The 20,754-nt window shown below is 43.2% G+C and overlaps 2 protein-coding genes and 1 non-coding gene across 10 annotated transcripts in view; 2 read left to right on the forward strand and 1 right to left on the reverse strand.

Moving 5' to 3' along the window:
• Window positions 1–2,512, forward strand: part of PDE8A (phosphodiesterase 8A) — a 152,167-nt gene extending 149,655 nt beyond the window's left edge. For 4 of the 7 annotated variants that reach the window (XM_015638908.2, XM_015638902.2, XM_015638903.2 and 1 more), the window contains 2 exons: window positions 332–399; window positions 1,370–2,512. The gene's annotated coding sequence lies outside the window, so the exon portion shown is untranslated. Of the gene's footprint in view, window positions 1–331; window positions 400–646; window positions 808–1,369 lie in introns of all 7 variants that reach the window. The other 3 variants (XM_033517077.1, XM_015638907.2, XM_015638906.2) reach the window with 3 other exon arrangements.
• LOC117244963 lies at window positions 43–174 on the forward strand. Its single transcript, XR_004498995.1, has one exon.
• Window positions 2,513–3,105: 593 nt separating the features above from the next.
• On the reverse strand, window positions 3,106–18,714 carry FSD2 (fibronectin type III and SPRY domain containing 2). Of its 2 annotated transcripts, none has more exons than XM_015638911.3 (13): window positions 18,428–18,714; window positions 15,718–16,513; window positions 15,543–15,638; window positions 14,229–14,462; window positions 12,991–13,013; window positions 11,968–12,089; window positions 10,826–10,981; window positions 9,903–10,037; window positions 8,999–9,152; window positions 8,479–8,612; window positions 6,761–6,893; window positions 4,475–4,651; window positions 3,106–3,758 (listed from the first exon to the last, which is right to left on the reverse strand). In XM_015638911.3, the coding sequence occupies exons 2-13, from the start codon at window positions 16,471–16,473 to the stop codon at window positions 3,506–3,508; spliced, it is 2,373 nt and encodes a 790-aa protein (XP_015494397.1). In that variant the 5' UTR covers window positions 16,474–16,513; window positions 18,428–18,714; the 3' UTR covers window positions 3,106–3,505. The 2 variants fall into 2 exon arrangements, with proteins under 2 accessions (XP_015494397.1, XP_015494395.1); XM_015638909.3 differs by lacking the exon at window positions 18,428–18,714 and adding an exon at window positions 18,129–18,404.
• Window positions 18,715–20,754: the final 2,040 nt, after the last annotated feature.

Raw genomic sequence — 20,754 nt, forward strand, 5'->3', positions numbered from 1 at the left:
GTCAGTTCTGAAACTTTTGAGGAGTTTATTGTAGAGATTCATCCGGAGGACTAAGAAAGTGGAGCCAGTGGCACTATATTGACTCCATTGATACTATCCTCCTAAATTAAATGGTAGAAGAACAAGGCCTGCCTGTGAGATAAAAGTCAGGACCTACTTGATCTACCTACAATGTTTTAGTGGCAGTGATAGAGCAAGTTAAAACTAATGTGTTTCTGTAGTAAAAGGTCAGATGTGTTTGTTTTAAATCTACATTAAACTATTTCAGTGCTGTTGTATTTTCTCTTGTATCTGTGCGTTTGACACGTCTCACCTGTGTAATTGCTCACAGGCCCTTTGTTCCCGGCTCCAGCACTGGGTGAGGAGGGACACTGGACATGCCTTCGATTACGGTAATAGGTTTGAAAACTGTTTTCAGCCTTAGAAACCTGTGTGGGACAAGTGTGGCCTTCGGAAAGGGCTTCACGTGATGCCCTCCAGTGGCAACAACGTGAATCTGGAATCGCAGGGAACTGGAAAAAGGGATCCTTCTGGCTCGCTTTGAAGGGGTTGGGCAGCCCTGGCAAAGTCCCCGGTTAGCTGCTGGGAGAGGCATGGTTGGGGCTGTCTTGTCCTTTGGCAGTTCCTGATGCTGCAAGTCCTGCAGGGATGCATGGATCACTGCTGCACATGAGGACTGCCTGTGGGCTTCAGCTGGCCAAAACCAGAGGTTTATGCATGAGCTTCTGTCCTTTGCAGAGGATGGATTTTGCTGTGTGCTGGTAAATTCCCATAAGGAAAAGGAACAGGAAGAAAAAGACCCAGCAGGTACTAGGAAAAATGCAGCTTGCAGCACATAATGTTAGAGACAAGGACAACTCATTTTTAACTGACTATTGCCCTACCACGTGTTGTAGTTCAGCCAACGTTCCTGTATACAGGCCAGACGTAAGAACTGATTTTGCCTCATCTGAATTACCTTTCAGTACAGAGAAATAGATCAGATCAACACCTCAACACAGTTCTCCAGGTTGAGTGCCATACCCAGAGTTCCAATAAACTAAATACACCTGGTGAATAAACTGAATACAGAGGCATGCAGGGCTGATATGAACTTACAGCTTAGTGGACCACTGCTGTGGAAGTAGTGGCCTTCCTGTAAAACATATATATAGAGATTGTTTTGAGTAACAGCTGGTTCTGAGAAACACATGTTGTCAAGTTTTCTTTGCTGTATAAAGTTTAAGTGATGGGGTTTGGATTCCTAAGAGAGGAAAGCTTGGGCTAGTGCCAACAGGTGAAGCTTTTATTAAACAGAAACATACAAACTCATTTTCCTTACTGTTTTTAACCTAGAAGCCAATTACTGCATATTTGTTCTTTCTTTCAGATAGTTCTGTCACTGCTGTAGCTGTCCTGTGCCGTGCCTGGTGATGACCATGGGGTCATTCTCCTGAGCAGACTGCTCTGTACTCAGCCACCTGGCCAGCATTCTCCAGTAGATTCACCAAGCTGGCAGCATAACGACAGAGCTGTTTGGTACCTGTGGAGTTCCACTGCAAGGGTGTCTGAGCACCTCACTTTTGACTCAGAAAATCTGCCCTTGCACAGTCCAGCAAGATGGTTCTGAAGTCCTGGGGACTTGCCAGTTCAGTTCACTGGTTGGAAAGTATTTTGCCAGGTTACAGCTATGGCTTAAACACTTGAGGTGAAAGCTGGTGGTGGGGTGTGGAACCATGGGTTCACCAGCAGCCTTTGTGCATTAGAGGCTCTCTTTGGAGGTTCAGATGTCCTCATACCTCTGCTCTGATACCTGTGTGTTATACTCTTTCAGGTATCTACTTGGAAATAAGAGTGGGGCTCTCATTTTTTGGCTGATAGGGATAAAACATGTTGCAGTGGGTATAAGTTGGAGCCAAAGTCAAGGAGTATATTTTTAAGCAAAGAATGGTGCTTTCTCACCACTTCAATCCCCATCACAGAAGCTGTACCCTAGAACTGCTGTTCCCTGGGATGGCCATGCCAGCATCAGCAGGGCACACATGGCCACAAGCTGTTCTGCCCACTGGCAGATAAAGCAACTTAAAGTCTCTGGCCTGCTTACAGCACAAAGTGACCAAAACAACTTCTTCTGCCCTGAAAATATCTTAATTCCTGGTAGGTTAAGAAATGACCCTGTGCTGGTATAGCTCAGTGTTGCTAAATGCATCTTCTGAGGCTTTTGAAACAGATACCCAAGAGCAGATGGTACTAATCACTGCTGTAGTGGCATACTCAGCTCCTGTTTTTGTGGTTTCTAAAGGCCTGTTTTGGCAAGACTTTTTTTTTAAGCTATTTGGGAAAGAACATACAAGCTTTTGACACACAGTTCTATGTAAAATCTCTTTAGTTTTGCCAATGGTGTTTATTTACAGAGACCCTGCATATTGTAGAGGCCACTGCTTGTTCCTGGTGATTCCCTAGAATGGAAACTTGAACCAATGATTTTTGTAAATGAATACGCAATAAATCTGTGGAAAAGCTTCTCTCTTAATGACTCTTGATTCAGTTCAGGTAGTTTTGACATCTATGGATGAGGCTGTTCAGAGCTGACCCAGCCTGCTTGACAGGCAGGGCCTGTCTTGATTGGTGTCTGGAAATGAAATCCAAACAAGGATCTCTCAACAGCAGAGAGTGTGCCAGAGTCCTTCCAGCCTCAGTGGACACCCAAAGCTTCAAGGGCACAGCACTGGAGTGGAATTGTTCTGTGCTGAAGGGGAGAACAGATCTGTGAGTGTGGAGGGAGGATACACCCAAGTGGATGTGAGCATAGCTAAAAGGAAGCAGCTAAAGGTGTTTTAGGTTTTTCTATAAGGACAATCAAGTACTGCAAAAAGCCTGTCTTTTTTTCCCTGGGTGAATGAATGAGGAGCATTCTGTAAAAATGGCTTATATTTGAGACTGGAGTGCAGGCTTGGGTATTACAGAAAGCTTCAGTGGGTATGTAGGCACTAACAGTTCACACACAGGGGAGGAATATTTGATTATCTTGTGTCACACGCTCTGTGTAGCAACCAGAACACTGGACTGGGAGATCAGCTTCATGACGAGTGTTTTCAGCTCCAGCAGCTGTACAGTCATTATGCCTTTTGCTATTTTTGTTTTCCTTTGAGTAGACTCAGGAGTAGAATTGATGACTGCTTTGGAACTGGGGAGTTCCTTCGGCTTTAGGTGGGTGTTGGGGGAGCCTGTGATCCAGCTGCCACTGCCATGTGGTAACAGCATCACCTCTGAGAAGGATGGTACCAGTTTCTAACGAGAATTCTGGGATGGATCTTGTGACCACAGTGGCTTTTTTCTAAGATCCTTCCCAAGAGGATGTGACCTCCTAAGGGCTCAGGCTTGGCAGCTGGTTTGGGTCAGGTTTGCTTTGCTTTTACTAGAGGGAAACAGCTGTTTTATAGGGGGTATGCTGAAGCAGTTAATGCTGAAAGAGGGCATTGCTCAGGGCAGGTTACACATAGGTGTGGAAGCTGCAGAACACAGGTTATGGCAGGGCAGTCCATGGGGGTGTTGTAATTCCAGTATGTATCCTTAAGATACCAGGTGTTTCCAGTGCAAAGCAAGGGTGGACATAATGCTGGAAGTGTGAGTTGAATGTGTGAAGGTGCTGGGCAATATCTGCATTGAAAAATGACAGTCTGCAGTTCTCATAGTCCAGCAGGATGCCAATCCTTCTGGGGGGAATAGTAATTCTGATGTCAGGTGTCATCCCGCTGTGCAGGAATTCATACTTGTGCCTGCAAGCGAGAAAAACAAACAAAAGAGCTGAAGGAACCCTGGCTGCTTTCAAAGGGAAGCACTCGGGTGCCTAGGCTGCTCATGAGTGTCACAGGCAGTGATGTTAATGTACCAGTGTCCAGGGAAGAGCCAGCAGTGCAGCTGAGGCAAGAGGGGAGCTGACATTTCTGTCCTACCATAGGTAGGACAAATCAAAACCATTTGGGTATAGCTGGGTTTAGCCAGATACATAATTTCTGGATTACACTGATCTGTTACTCTGTCTTCCTACTGGGGTTTTAGTAATGTTTACAGCTAAATTCTGCAGCTCTGATTTTATTCAGATTTGTTCCTGCAACTGCTTGTTTCAATATGACAATGTCTCACTTCAGTGAGACAGTGTACCACAGAGACAGCCTTCAGCTTTATTCACTAGCATCCTCTTAAAAGGAACTGGGTGCTTTGAAGATGCAAATCTGCAAAAAGACAAGTTCTGGAGTAATTAAATTGGGCAAAAGAACCCACTCCAAATGCTTCTGAAACACCCTAAAAAAGCGGGAGGATTTGCTTAAGTGTTCCAGTGTCCTTCCAACACCAGTTTACGGTGACAGCAGTGGAATGTCAGAGACCCTGGTGCCAGGTCTGAGCTGATATAAAATCTCTGGTTTCTCTGCTGCCCAGCCTGCAGGTGTAAGAGATGTTTCTGTCAGAGACCTGCAGCCTCCACAACCCTTACCTTGAGGGTGTGATGATGTGCCTCATGCACCAGGATGAGTTGTTTGCCCCCAGGTGACCATGTCTCGGAGTATTCTCAAAGGCCACACCAGTTCTGTACTCTGTATCTTCCTCCACTTCCACCTCCCAGTAATGCTTTCCTGGAAATGGGATCAGACTGCCAAGGATTGCAATACATCTGTGGGAGACAGACAGGAATATGTGTTTTGGCAGGCCATCTCTATAATGCTTTTTACACTGTTTAGATGTGTTCAGGTATGTATATACCTGCATAAACAAAAGCCACTTCTGCTGTCTCAGCAGTGCAGTGTAGATTTTTGACTCCAGTGAAATCCCCACACTGTGGAGCTAACACCCAGCCTGCAGGTTTCTTTGTGACACCTACCCTGTTTTCACTTGTGGGTAGCTTTGTATAAACAAGTGCCCTGGGCACTTCCAGAAAGATGAAGAACAGCATCCCATAGTGCCTGGGTTTTCTGGGAAAGTTAATGCTTGTTAGAAAAGAGAGTGCTCTGGTGAGCCCCAGCATAGCAGGGGGAAAAGTCTTCAGATTTTACATTTTCTTTCCAAACAGCCCAGGGTTTTGAACATCACTCACCATTTGGAACTGAGCTCTGTATCAGCACAAAGTTCCTGAGGCAGCTGGGGAGGAGGGAACCTGTCTACACTGTGTTTGGAGAGATTAGGAAGAATTGAACACGGTAGGAGAACTTGTAATATGTTGGGTTCCTGGGCCATGAAATGTACAATAGGAACCATGCAGAAAATAACTCTTTTGAAAGTTGTGTAGTAGATATAGACAATGTACTACAGGGAGACCCTTCAGCTTGATTTACTGGCACAGTCTTGGAGTCAAAGGAACTGGGTGCTTTGAAGATACAAGTCTGCAAAAACACAGGTTCTAAGGCAAGAAAATTGGGCAAAATAACCCACTCCAAATGCTTCTGAAACAGGAGTGCAACATGATTCCTGTAAGCTTACACCTCACTTTTTCTCAGGAAAAGTACATGCTGTCACTTTCAAGGGGGACAGCAGGTTTCAAACACACACAACTTTTATGTTTCTATGGTAGTGTCTGAAGTTGTAAGTTTCTAAGGCAAAGGATGTTGCTGGCAGACACTGAGCTCTCCTAGGCAATGCTGAGAGAGAGCTGCACTCATCATTTGGAGGGCCTGTTGTGTGAGGATGGGCACGCACAGCACAACAGCAGTGCTCTGCCTCTGCAGCTGCACTTGCTTAGAGCACGTGTACAGTTCATTGCAAGTGCATGAAAATGTCTTGGGAACAACTCAAAGGCTGTTGAAATCAGAACTCAGAGGGGCTGTGTTACTACAGCTTGAAAGGAAAAGGAATGATGGAAAATGGATGGGTAAACATCTGTGAACAAAACATGACCATAGTAATGAGAGCTGCACAAGAGACACCAAGACAAACCTGAACTGTGCTGAAGAAGCAGTTAGGAACTACATCAGCTGCACAAACTTCAGAAAGAAGAGTTTATCATGTAATTTCCTTGGGAGCTTTTGGGGTTTTGTTTGTTTGTTCGTTTTTTCTTTTTTGTCTGTTTTTTTCTTTTCTTTTTTCAGTATCTTGGTTTGAAGGAGACTTGTGAAAGCTCATAGTGGAACCAAAACCTCAGCCTTTGAATGAGGAGATGAGTTCCAGCTCTGGCTGTTTATGTGAAACATAAAAGCATCCTGCAGAAGTGGGATGAAATCCCATTTAAGATTACCATGATGGCTTTCGTGGAAAGGATCACCAGTCTCCCAACTCTCTTCTACCAAATACCCTCTTGTAGCACTGCATTTCCATGGAAGCAAAAATGTGGACTTGTATTATCCTGCATCTGCAGATGCCTGTCCTGGTTATATGGTGTTTCTGTGGTTTTGACTAGAAATAGGCATTTTGGCAAGCTTAGTCTCTCACTTCAATGGCAAAGGGCCTAATTCTTTTTGAAAGTAATACATGTTGGTCCAAACAGTATCAGTTACATCTGTCAGCAAGAGGTTAGACTTCAGATCCTTCTCCTTTCCTTAGCATTTTTTATGGCACCTAAATACCTGTTCAAATTTAGCTCAGTGTGCCAGACATGTAAGTAGGCTTGTACATAATTGTGGCTGCTGCATCTGTAATCCTATTTAAGAACTTGCATTAATTTCCAAGTTCCAAAGAGCAGCTGGAGAGAGAGATTTCAACTCAAGAGAATAATCAGAGCTGCTGAAAGCCCCGTTAGACATTTCCTGGCATCTGTTAAAAGAACCAAAGAAACTGAAATGCCCCTTTATACCTTGTAAAGCTGTTATCATAGACAGGCAGATCACACTCTGGGTTTTCCAGTTCATCACATGAAATGGTAAATCCATCATCTAGAATTGCCAGTAAAGGATGGGCTGTGTCCTCATTAAGGTAGAAGCAGGTGCCTGCAAGAGAAAATGCCTGAGGATAACTCCACTAACTCCTTATAACATTAGACTTGCAGCAAGGGTGTGATGAATGTTATTTGGATCCACAAAAAGATTCACCAATGCTCTAGAAAGAATCTGTGGCTGACATTGAGAGGACAAGATCATATTTTTAAAGTTTTTCTAATAAATGTCTGCTTTACAGCTTAACACTGTTTAGTTTCAGCCTTGTGAAGAGCAGGGGACTTAGCCTGGCTTTGAACCCTACCAGGGGTCAGAGCTGGAGGCATTGTGCAGGAAGTAGTTATTCAGTGATAATCCTCCCTGCGATGGACTGTCTGGTTTCAAGTAATCTATTTTTAATCACTGAAATGAGAAGGGGGGCTTAAAGGACTCTCCATGGCCTCACTTATCCACATAAAGGCTGGGCACAGTTTGAAGAGAAAGGATCCCTCATACTTCAGCACCTCTCATCAGAGCAGCCCTCGGAGACCTAAGTCCAGCCCAGGATAAAAGTGCTTCTGCCTTTCTTCCTGCAGAGACTTCACAGAGCAGGTCTGACACACTGGGGCCTGAGGAGCAGCTGCTATTGGCACAGCTGCTGTTTGTAGCTGGTGCTTCTTTCTCCACCCCAGATAGGATCAAAGGCCATTCACCCACATTCAAGGTGGGTTCTTGCAGCCGACAGATCAGTTTGCATGAGGTGTTTCCATAATGTAGACTCAGAGAAGATAAATCTCCCCATGATAATCCCAAATGAAATCATTATAATCAAACTGCAAGTTACTTCATTGCAAATACAATACAAACAATGACAGGGCAATTACAGGCATGTGCTGCTGAAAACAAACACATGCTGTGCAAACAGAATGGGCAATTTCAAATATTGAGTTTGATTTAAGCAGTTGGAATACACACAAGCAATGGTAACACAATAACAGTCTTCCTCTAGGGATTTAAGGATGAACATTTCTGTGGTGTCACTACTGTGTGGCAGATAGGTTTTTTACTGAAACATAACTGCATGGTCATCCTGCTGAATAAACACAATTTTCAAATGTCTCAGAAGGTAAGGGCAGAAGAGACACAGGTAAGGTGTGAACACATCTGTGAGTGGCATGGGAGATTTGAGATGAGAAATGAAGTTGCAGTGTCATTGCAATAGTGATGAAGGTGGGCACTGATGTCTGCTAGATGACTCTATAAAGTGCTGTCTCAGCCATAATTTCCAGCAGCAGCTTCCTTACATGGTAACCTCAGAAGTAAAATCAACTACAACTTTCCTCATCGGTGTGTCAGCACTTTGCAGGCTGGCAATACATGGGTGTTGAGTTGACAGTGTCCCTTAAAATGTCTAGAAATTAGTAACTTTCAGTCTTACAATCAAATGTAACAGACAGCAGTTACATAAATTACAGAGCTAAAGCAGTGCACTTATTGTTACAAGAAGCTGTTTTTTTCATTCCTAAAAGGTTACCAGGTGTGTAATTAGATGTAAGAGATTAGGACCTGGTCCAGAGGCCATTGAAACCAGCAGGAATCTTTCTATTAAGACAGTAGATGCAACAATAGGCTGCTGGAGTTGTTCCAAGCTGTACAGTACCTGTGGTGTGTATCAGGACAGGTTCACTTCTTTCACTGGAGCCACCCAGGTTTTGGGCTCTGACACAGATGTAATACTTCTGTGTTGGCTGGAGGTGAATTAGGACTTCACAGTTAGGGATCCCAACAATAGATCTACAGAAAACAAATCCATGGAAAATGATGGGGTAGAAAACAAAGGTAGGCCTTTGAAATTATTTTTCTGAGCAACAAAGAAGAAATTACACTTCAACTTGTCTTGTTGTCAACAACATTTTACCTTGTACAGCTGTCAGTAGCAGGGCAAGAGAGAGTCTATGACAGACTGCAGATTTTTACATTTGCTTCTGCCCTTTTCCCATACCCATAATTCTCATATAGTAATTTTTGATTAACATTTTACACCTAATTTTACTAAGAGGATTGTTTGTAAATGTAAATTCACCAGAAGGTCATGGGTCCTTTTTTAGTCCTATCTGATGCCACACAATTGAAATGGTTTCATCTCTACAGGTCATGGGCTCAACAGAAGAGTAACTCACTCAGTAATAATATCATCATTTTCTTCATCTGTCAGCTTGGACAATTCAACCGTGTAGGAATCAACAGGATTAATGTCTCTGGATTCCCAGCACACCAGTGCTGCATTTTCACAGCTTCGGATCTTTTTATTCTTTATGGTAGGTGGTGAAGGAGCTAAAAAGTAGGCAAAAGAACAATTCTAAGCTGTTGCTTGAAGATGTTTGCAAACATCATGTTTTGAAGACAGAAAAATAGAAAAATGTTTACTAATACTATATAATTAAAGAAACCTGCTTCAGCAATGGACAATAAGCAGCAGGTAGAGTGATTAACAGTACTATATAAAGATATCATTTAGACTATAAAGGTCCCAAGAGAATTAAACAGAGAAGTAACATAAAGACCAATTACACAACTGTTTGCTATCATTAGTTTTATCTTTGTCATAAAGGTGCATCTCTTCTCTGCTCTGAGAGGTCAAAGACATCTGGAACAAGCCCGTGAAGGTCTCACACTGACTTGCCCAATCTGATGTCAGGACACAATGTCACACAACGTCCTAGACTGAACTGCAGTTAAAAATAACAGCTTAACAGGTGAATCCACAAAATACCTATAAAGGTATAAGGCAAATAAAAGAAGAGCTGTGATTTATCTGGCAGAATCAGGAAACTTGAACCTTATTCACAGCTGGTCTATATGCTTGCATTTAAATAAGTTGTCTCTCTGTCTGTTTCTTCCACTCTAAAACAGGGACAGTTGGCATGATAGGCTCTCCAAACAAAAGTAGGGAATTCCCATGCGGTTAGTAGGGTTACATCAGAAGAAAGAAAGTGCCCAGAAAGCATTACTGGCATAAAATTCAGAGGTTATTTTGAATTTCACCACAAAGGTTACAAAGTCTTATGAATAAAATATTTTTACCTGTTACATAAACTGCTCTTTCACTTGGTGGACTGATACCGGAGGCATTTAAAGCACTGACCCAAAATTCATACTGTGTATTTGGCAACAGATCAGTAATGGTGCAGTATGTTTCTTTGACTTTTAGTGTATGCTCTGAAATGACAACAACAAAGCATTTACAGTTCATTTACACAATTTCCCACCCTTCCCCAAAGCTGCATCATAGTGGAGTTTGGGTGCATTGTTTTGGGTGCTGAGTTCAAGAGAGCTCTTTGTGCTCCACACCCTTTGATCAGCTGTCAGGCAGTTTCACAATGCCTGCCTCTCATAAATCAGATGGGACAAGAGCTGAAGCTATTTTACTGCTCATTTATCATTCTTGATCTTATAAAATTTGGATAGTTTCTGCTTTTCTTTCTCAACTGGCCACTGGCACTCTACTGGCTTCCACTTTTGAAGGTTCTGTAAGAGCAGTTATTAGTAAAGGCAGTTGTGTCACAAGGCTGGGACATTTTGGTTCTGTGGTTCTTTGTGTGCTTGGGCATCTTAGGAAATTACAGTCTATTATTAGCACTAAGATAAACTATAAAATCATCTGGGGGTTTCAGTGGGAGTGCTGATATGATGATTTACTCTTTAAAAATACTGTGCTTTGCCGTGGATGCAGCACATATGTTCTAAAGCCCACCCTCCAGAAATCCTTGTCCCCTTCCCATTCCTGCTGTCCCTGCTGCTGCCATGTCCTGTCTCTACTCCTGAGATGGGTCCTGCTGCAGCTGGCAGCATGGCAGACCTGGCAGGGGAAGAGGGACAAAACAGATGGTGGTGGCAGATATGACAGTTTTGGTGGCAGAGTGCACAAGGCATGTAGAGGCACTTTGGCATCAGCTGGTTTGGCTAATGGAGAGCTGAGGTGTCCCCTTGGGCCCAGGTCTCCTTACCTGCTTGCCCATCACTGTGCCCCTCATTGCTCACTGGTTTGTAGCACAGCTGGTAGCAGTCCACAGTGTCATCTGAGAAGAGGCCCCAGCAAACTCTCAGTGAAGTGCCAGTTGCTGCATTGGGAGCCTGGGGATTGATCACAGGGGCACAAGGAGCTGCAGAGGGAAAAACAGGTCAGTTTTTGAATGTATAATCATGGCTTGTTATACCTCTCTTCTCACAAATGTCTTTGCACAAAGCCATTTATGTTGAATAGGGTCATATTCCTCCATTCCTCCCACATGGAGAAAAGTCAGGAGCTGGTTCTGTAAACAGCTGCAGATAGTAATAAGGTCACTGGTGTGTGAGAACTAGTCTTGCTTCAATTCAAAGTCAAAACAACAAAATAAATATGCCTGAGCCTACCCCTCTGTAAACTCAGCCTCCCCTGCTCTGAGGGCTGTTCCAGTGAGCCCAGCATCTGCCGTGCCAGCACTGCTGCCAGCCACCCCTGGGATCAGGGAAAAGCTGTACAACAGGGGGGCATCAGCACAAGCAAACAAGTACCAAATGCTGTTTTATATTAAGAAAACACAGTATTGGGTGAAAAAAAGGAATAACATTCTTTCTGACCATTTGTGATGCACCAGAAAAGATTTAAATTTTTAGGCGTTTTTTTGGTTATTCAAAATTTGTTTATGTTGGGCTGTTTCCTGTGGATTATGAGGAAAAAATGTTTGCTAAATAGCAGAGGAATATGTAACTGAAATCTGTTTATCAAGAGAAGCTGTGTAAGTTATTTAAAGCAGTCTGGGGTTCCTCTCTATTTTGTTCAAGCAACTACAAGGTAAGACACCGACTAAGCATGCCTGACCCCTCAACAGAAGGGGGTACTCTTCATGAGTCTTCTAGGAAATCATCCAGCAAAAGCAAGGAAGTCCCAATTTAGCAGTAATTCCGGTAATTTTATATTGAAAACAAATGGAAAAAAACCAAAAATATCTTCTAGTGACTGTATATATAGGCAAATAAAAAGCTAGAAGGAAAACTAGGGGGAAGTTAATTCTGCCTTTACAGATCTCCTTTAAAAGAAGTAATGTTTAATACATATCCTTACTTAAATGTAAATAGGTGTGAAATAATGATCGGTTAGGAAGAGTACCTGGAATAGCATTAATGGAGTTCATTAGTTGTTCAACTTCAGAGACATCTATGACCCGTTCTTCAAAGTCTGGCAGTGTTGAAAGCTCTAAATCTACTTCTTTCTTTAAGAATTCTTCCAGTCTGTAATTGTAGGGAAAAAAAATGTCTAATTGGAAGTACCATACTGTTGGAGATATCTGTCTACGATGCTTATTTGGAAGAGAAGAAGAACAGCAGACTCCAAAATAACATCTATTTCCTTAAAACACCATTTTCATAGCTGTACAAGCTCAGCCTCCTCGTGCCTATAGCTTGGAGATACGTGGCCAGCAGTGCCCCAAGATGCCAAAGGGAGCTGGGACTGAGGGCCACCCTCGTGTGCCCACTCCTGCAGTGAGCTGGCTGCACGCACCGAGCAGGGGAGTGAGGTGAGCCCAGCGCCTCGCTGTGCCAAGCACCCTATTAGCTCCATAACTTGCATTATTTTGAATTTACACTATTACTAATTCATGACCTCATGGCTTTTGGTGCTGTCAATTTGAAAAAAAGGGACATCTTTTCTCTGTGTTTTCATGAACAATAACAGTCAATTCAGAGGGCATTTTTGTGTATGATTTAGTGTGCCCTAAGACTTCTTCAGTTGCTCCAAGATTTTTCAGTATCTGTTTTGAGCTCCCACAGCTTGATTTTCTACCCCACTATATTAATGCATCAATAAGCCTGTTACAGTATATTTAGGGAGCTCAGTTTTAGTCTCAAGAGCTTTAGCAGTCCTGTTTCTAAGTGAAATTAGTTCCTTATGACTGAGCTGAAAACACTGATTTATTCAGGCTCTATCTCGCCTTTCGTATTTCTTGAAATTGGATCCAAACAAGTGTTGAGTGTTAAGTTTCTTAGAGCAACTTTTTCTGATGCACTTTAAAACAAAAATACTAAATATTTAAATAGCTCTAGTGGCTCAGACAACATTTGTGTGCCTGAACAAAGTCCAGAACACATAGCAGGAAGAAATGTGACAAATATTCCCAGACTGTGATACTACCTGTCAACCATGGTTACTGCTGCCTGTTGGAAAAAAAAGAGAGAGTGTTAGAGGTAGTAAAGTCCAGGGTCAGACTACATGATGTCATTGACCTGTCCTACACAAATTGCCCCAAATGCAGCCCTTAGAGTGAAGTAATTTGCTCTCCCCTAACTCTGAGAACAAAACCAGCCCTTTTTATTCAAATGGACAGATCTTGGCTGAATTTACAGTAAGATATTGAGCAATATCAGGTGACTACCATATAATATCAGTATCTGCCCATCTAGACTTTAGACCAATTCCTCCCTTGGTTGTCTGAAGTTCCAACAGATCCCTCACAAACAAAGACCAAAATCAGCTGGGCAAAAGAACTCAGTGAAATGATCTGTGCGTGTAACTGGAAGACAGCTGTACAGTCCCAGGAGAAAACCTCAGCAGGTGAGAGCTCATAGCCAATATTCACTTCTTGATGAATAATGGTTCTTAGGGGCAATGTAAAACTGTTTACAAGCTAAGGAGAAAATACGTTTATTCCAGAGATGCAGAGGAATGGGAAAAGTCAGCTCATGTGAAGAACTCAACAGGTTGGAGTCACAGTCCCACTGGAGTAGGCTGGAGGTGTTATGAGATTTGTTTGTTGTCCAGTTCAGAAGTTACTGTCACTGTGCTACAAGAATGCTCCCACCCACCTTAGTCACAGTACAGCTCAGGTGAGAGCAAGCACTCATCATCAGTGACAATTCTGATTTTTTTCAATTATTTTTCTACCTGCAAAGAAAAATACCTTCTTGACACCACCTCAAGAGTGGGATTTCATACATCACTTTGCAGGAGCTCTTGACATATTTCAGCTGAACTTTCCTCCAAAATGATCAAGAAAAGGAAACATTTTCTTAAGTGATTACATCAGCCTGCCTGCTGTGAGCCCAGAATAGAGCAAGAGAGCTGAGCCTGCACAAGGCAAGGAACATTAAGTGCTCCCAGAGTTTCCCCAGATAAGCATTCCAGCAAGATATCTTCTCTCTGAACCCCAGTGTGACTCACAACTCAATGAACATCCAAATTACAAACTTCTGTGTTTTGACTCTATTATGTTGTCCTACTAAGTCAATGCCACCATGCCAAGCACCTGGAGCAGTGACAGCACCATGGATTGAGCATCCCAAATTCTCCCTCCCAATAAGGCTGCTTGGGACTTCTCAGATGGGGACTACTTGCAAGCAGCAAAATGCACTTTCACAGTTAAAGCTCTTTACCTTCATAAATTCAGCTTTGTCATTTTCCAGGAAAAGCTCCTGGGTTTCATCTGTCAGCTCCTTGCAGATGTCAAGATGTTTCCCACAATTGACCAGCTGCTCATACAGAGCTTCCAGCTTCTGCCTTTTCTCTTCTCCCAGTGCTTCCAGCTGCTCTTCATACTTCTGAGCAAGCACTTGCACTGCATCGTTGTAATGCACCTCAAAGTTCTGCTCCTGCCTTCCAAAATTTTCCTGCAAGGTATTTGAGGGTTTGTACCTTGGCATCAAGCCTGATCCACAGGTCATGCTGAGGAAAATTTTACTCTGGTCTGCCTAAAATTCTCCTTACCATAGAAGAAATATGTTGTGATTTAAATCACAAAACTAGGACACAGTACCAGTACACAGAAGCTGTAATTTGACTTATGTGAATTTTTATTTTTATTTTTATTATGATCATTCATCCCCCACCGAAGCACAAAAGTGTTGGATCTTGTTCCAGACATAAGAGCAACAGAAATTACAACAGTAACAATGATATAAGGCAACCTAAACCCAGGGAGCACAACTAGGATATATCCTAGCCATAATCTCACAAGCATTTCCACCAACACAGTCAAGCACATCCTTCCATGACAGAAACCATGGCAACTCAGTGGGATCCATGGATTTGTGCTGAGGGAACTGGGCAGATAATGCTGGTGTCCTCACTCACAGCTGCAGAAAGCATTAGGAAGGAAGTTTTAAGGAGCAGGCAAGTCTTTACTGCCAGCAGCTGCCCACTGTTCAGGCACTGATGTCCTCCTGTGCCACATGCAGCAGAGAAAAGACCATAGTGCCTTGAGTTATTGCTTCAGTTTGAACTTGCTGCCAGCTCATCTCCTTCCCCTGGGGCCAAGCTGACAGCAGCCGAGTGGGAGCACAGCTCTAAGTCATCTGCTTCAAGTCAGAAGCAGCTGGTCCAAGGATTTGCCTGGATCTGACACTTCTGTGAATGAAGCCAAGGGAACATGATGGCTGCTCTCTGGCTGGGCTAGTTAGATCACAGCTCTTTAGCCATTTAAAACTAAGATGAGCTGAGTGACTAGGGGTCACTTTATTTCTGAATGGAAATTTCTGTGCAAACTATAAATGTGGTTTTACTAGCCCACATTAAAAATTCTTTAGGATGAGTTTTCCTGAGTACTTCAGTCTAAACAAACCCCAAGAAAACTGTGCTCTGATACTGTAAGTACTCACCTCATTAACAACTGAACACCATGAATGTCGGTATGACTGTCAAAACTGTTTAACCCCACTACCATAAAGTTAGCCCAAGAGAAAATGCCTTACCTCTACAGTGATGAAGATTTCCTCCAAATGGCTGGCAACATTTTCCATCTGAGCAATCTGTTCTTCCAACTTGCACATGTTTTTATGGATCTCCTCCTACAAAACACACAGTGTGATTCTTACTATGTTTGAAGACTGTTTTAGAGGCACCACAGTACACCTGTGTTACTCTCACCTTTTCACTTTCCAGGGCACTGGGGAGCTGAGCAACCTCGTGATCCTTGTGTTCACCAAATAGTTTGTCAAAAGCTCGGATTGGTATCTTGCAGGTAGAACAAAAAACATCTGCTGCTTCTTCCTCTTCCTCCTCCTCCTCACTGACAGCCTGACTATTCCACTCATCTGACATGCCACCACTGCTTAACCCCTCTCTGGACCATATGTTGCTTTCAGCCTCATCATCTGCTCTGGCTTTGCTCTGATTTTCACCTTGAGAAGCCTCATCAGGAAGTCCTTGTTGCTTTGTGCTTTGACTTGGATTTTTCACTGAAGAGCTGCTTTTTGATGTATTAAATATGGAGTCTTGTGATCCTGCTTTTTCTGTGCGAGCAGGTGGCCATCTGCTCTCTACCTTCTCCAGATGTCCTCCAAGAAGCTCAAGCTCTTTTTCTCTATCCTCATCAAGTCCATACATCTTAGCCAACTCTGCAACCTCCTTTTCCAAGTCATAGCCAACTTCTTGTGGATGCTGAACTTTTTCACTACTCAATGCAGATTCCCTTCTCATATCCCCCAGAGATCTGTCTCCTCGACCAGAGAGCTCTTCAGGAAAGATATCAAACCTCTCCTTTGATCCATAAAGATCCATATGATAAAATATCAAACCTTCAATCTCAGTGTCACCAGTCTCTGGGACTGGTGGGGAAGCTGAATGTTCGTGTGACTGGCCGCTAGTCTCATAGCCTCTTGTGCTGCCAGATCTGGATGACATCGGTATCCTCAGGGAAGCTTTTGAGATGATGAGTCTCAAGCTTGTAAAAGATAAGAAAGATCTTTAGCTACATACTTAGATACCAGGATTGAGTTTTTTGTGCTTAAAAGTATACAGACAGAATAGATTTGGCTGAGGACTGCTCAGGTCCTGGAGGTAGGCACGGGAAAGACCAAAGTCAGTGGCTTTACTCCCTAAGTGAAGCTTCTGAAGGGAAGCCACAGGAGGCTTGTTTTCATTTCACCTCAGTGCAAAACACAGCAGAGAGCTGTCTCTGGTGTGCATCCTCTTTTCTGAGTACCTCATCTGTGACCCTGATGCCTGATTTCCAAACTGTGGAGTAGTCCTGTCCTCAGATCAACACTGTGACTGTGCTTCAGGCACAGTCAGTACTGTTCTGTGCAATTGGAAATGGCCTGGTTTGAAGCCTGCTCACCCTTCAGCTGCTGTCAAGCATGTTTTCTGAGCTGTCAGTCAGGCATAATGTAGAATGTCCTCTGTTGTGACCACTGATGACACTGAACACACTAGTAAATGCTCTGAAAAGTCCTGTTCTGCATTTTTCAAGTTGCTGTTCTTAATACTGAAACTTGAGTCCAGGTCTTGGGTCCTTTCTAAAAAATATCACAGAGAAAACATACTGCCCTTTGGGGGTTCTCATGTGCCATGGAAAATATACATTTTAGCATATAAAGCATCCAGTACCTAGGGAGCAAGGCAGGCCATTGACCTCTGGACTGAGAGATGCCTGCTCTGACCCAGACCTTGCACATTTTGTCTATTCTGTGCAAGGTGGAAAGTGTGAAAAGAGCACGTGCAGGTGACATGCAAAGCTGTATGATAAAGCAGATGCACGTGGGACAACATTAAAACTGCCAAGGCAATTTTAATGCTGATTCCCCAAGCCCTCTCTTTCCAACCAGTCTGTATTAACAGTAGTGAAATAATGCCAGAACAGAGTTGGACCTCTCTCTGAACTGAAATGTCCCCAGCAGCCCTCCACTGCTCACCAGCATGAATGGAATCATAGCTACAAAACAACTCAGATCAATTTTATCAGCAGTTTAGTACCACAAGCAAAAGATTTCATGGAAAGATTTCAGCTGAATGCCAATTAACCTGTAGTTATATCCAGTCCTAGGTAAGTGAAGCATATGAAAGCTTTAAAATCACCTTCTCACAAAAGAAAAAAAGCTAAAAGATCAATCAGACGTCAATGTTAGCAGAGCTTCTGGATAAGCTTCCACATACATTTGCTTTCAAACTACCTTTTATGGTCTTTGTTGTTTTGAGTAGTTCCTATTTCCTCAAATTTATTTCATCAATATTTTACTGATTTTCCTGAGAAATGCTTAGCTAACAGAGTCAACACAATCAGTGACATAGTAGAAAGCAACTTCCCAAACCAGTGAAAAATACTGAGACATTTTGCACTCTCTGGCTGAGACCAGCCCTACAGATCTGTAAGAATATGCACACAGAAGTTCATAATTTGTCTTCTGGCACTGCAGCCATGGGTGTGGATTCTACAGCTAGCAATATCTGCTATAGACAAAACCACTGAAGTTAGGCAGAAATACTATTTACGCTAAAGGCAATAAAGTAAATCATGCAAATTCTAACATTTTAAACAGAGAAAAGGTCTTAACACATACCAGAAAATGTTGTCTGGCTCCCGCAAAGACTTTTTTCCCCATAATTAAAACAATAAGGCTTGCTTTAGAAGCTACTACTAATTAGAAAAGTGAATTAACATTTATTTTTCCTACCAAAATGAAATGAAATAAATTAAAATGAGCATAATTAAGCTTGTCTGCAATCCTGCTGCCTAAATAAGATTTTCAGATGATTGCTCAGTGTTTGCTTGCTTTGCAGGCTCAGATAAAATTACATGAAGCACGTTTAGATCCGTGACCGTCAGTTATCATAAATACATAACAAAGAATGTTACTACCTAAAAACTTGCCTTCTATCTTAAGACGCCATAAATTCTTCTGATAGCTCAGATGGTATCAAAGTTAACTTCTATTCCCCCTAGTAAAAATTAATTCACATGAAAGCAATTCCTTCCCACTTTCCTATAACTGCAGTTGGAAGACTTATTGCGGTAACCCTACCCTGCCTCTTTGCTCAGATAGGGGCATACCAGCAATGAGCAATGGCACAAATATAGATGTGCCCTGGCTGTCCTTCAGCAGTGTGCTACTTGAGTGTCACCAGGATGAATGTCATACACCGAGAACAGGCTCTGAGGGTTGATTCCTGGATCTGAAATACTTAGAACAGTTACAGAGAGCTCTCACTAAAACCAGAATACCCTCTTGCTTTTTGTAATTAATAAACACTGCAGGTGTAATTAATAAACACTGCAGAGTGCATTCATTGCCTCTGGGTGTGATTTCCAAGGCTGGGGTGTTAGGCAGAGTATCGTGTGTGGGATACACCAAAAGTGCAAACAACTCACATGACTGGACATGTGTTTACAGAGTTGCACAACTTAATGGAAGTACCTGTTCTGTTCTTTGCAAACACTTACTATTAAAGTCCTCTTCTCAAATTAGCAGGAGCTTTACTATGGGGCTGAATTGGAATCATGATCATGTATTAGGAAAAGAAAAAAAAAAGAAAATTTACAATTTAGAAAAAAAAATCATAGCGTTGCATATGCTTCTTATACATATCCATATATCCTCACCCTGTGGGTGTAGGCCAACCTCTGGAAAGCTAATAATAGTGAAGAAAGCAGACAATGGCCCCACCAGGGAGGTTTTTATAGGAACATATCCCTTCAGTCTGTGCTCAGTATGGGTCCACCTGATAAAAAAAAAAAGGCTGTGTATTACCACTGATTATTGTGACTGCTGTAGCACTTTAACTTTGTGAATCTACTCAAACCCTCAGCTGCCCAGCACACTCAGGCTGCTGCTTGTGAACACGCTACCGAGCCAGCCCTGCTGGCAGTAGATTTTAAGCACTTCTGAGAATGTTGTATTATATATGGCTTGAGCTCAGGGGACACCACAAGGGACAATGTCTATTAGATCTTGACACAGCTCTGCTTTTTCCAATCATGGTGTCATTTCCTCATTTTTCTAATCTTGGTGTCATTTCCTCATTTTTCTAGCATGCAATTGTTTGCTGTTTGGTGAGGAATCACAAGTTAATTGCTCATGTAGGCATGATCTCATTACCCCTAGCAGTGCCTCTATCATCTGTGAGATTAGAGCAGAAGTCTTTTCACATAAGTGATGCAGCCCTTGCTGAAACATTAACATTTATGCTATCTGACAGATCTGATTAATTTTTCAAATGAGAGCTTACTTTTGCTTTAAATTACGTTATCTTGTAGACCTTAATTTCTCGAAAAATTAGCAGTGTCAGCTTTGCTGCCAAAGACTGGAGTATGACATTTGGTGGATAGTGAATTACATTCTGCCTTGGACACAGGGTCTGAATAAGAGAGGGGTGACACTGCTCTTGTTCAATCACCCTGCTGCTCTCTGCTCCCCTCGGTGCCCGTGAGGCAGCGTTTGGGTGGCATTTATACAAAGCATGGTGACCTCAGGGCTGAGCTGGCTGTCATGACAAGCACCCTTTGACTGTGGCCACAGGGCCCCAGGGCTCGAGTGCTGCCTCAAGGCAGTGTGGGGAAGGAGTGTGGGCTTTGCCTGGCTTTGGAGACAGCAACACCTCACAGACTTTTGTGAGGACCACAGGAATGATGGCCAAGAGGAAAATGGCCCCTCAGGCAGCCGCTCAAATGTGGGGCTGTGTGCCCTGTGCTCCCTGCCCACCACTCCTCACAGGAATAGCGGCTTATTTCACAAAGCTTTCCCCTTCCAGTACCTGAAGGAAACACACAGGAAAGATGGGGCAAGGTTATTTGCGAGAGCATGTACTGACATGACAAGGGGGAACGGGTTCAAATTGAGAGTAGTTTTAGGTTACATATTAGGAAGAAATTCTTCACTATGAGGTGGTGTGGCTCTGGCACTGGTTGCCCAGGGAAGGTGTGGACGCCCCATTCCTGAAGGCGCTCAAGGTCAGGCTAGATGGAGCTCTGAGGAACCTGGCCTGGTGGAAGGAGTCCGTGCCCATGGCAGAGGGGTTGGAACGCGATGCTCTTTGGGGTCCCAGCCCAACTCATCCCATCCCATTCCACCATCCCGTGAAAAACGGCCTTTTCGAGGCCAGTCCTGTCATCCCTTTTACCATTGCACTGTTTATTTTCCACGCCCACCGTGAGAGCCGTCCTGGCCCCGCCTCTGCCTCGGCCCCGCC

This window comes from Parus major, chromosome 10 (genome assembly GCF_001522545.3).
Source record: "Parus major isolate Abel chromosome 10, Parus_major1.1, whole genome shotgun sequence".
NCBI lineage: Eukaryota > Metazoa > Chordata > Aves > Passeriformes > Paridae > Parus > Parus major.

Bases quoted from the DNA above. Each gene is read 5' to 3' on its own strand.
- FSD2 (XM_015638911.3), bottom strand. From the start codon at position 16,473: ATGTCATCCAGATCTGGCAGCACAAGAGGCTATGAGACTAGCGGCCAG. The intron at 13,014-14,228 runs GTAAAGAGCTTT...TTTTTCCAACAG, and splicing joins ACAAAGCTGAATTTATGAAG to GCAGCAGTAACCATGGTTGA. The intron at 3,759-4,474 runs GTAAGGGTTGTG...TCTCGCTTGCAG, and splicing joins CACATCATCACACCCTCAAG to GCACAAGTATGAATTCCTGC.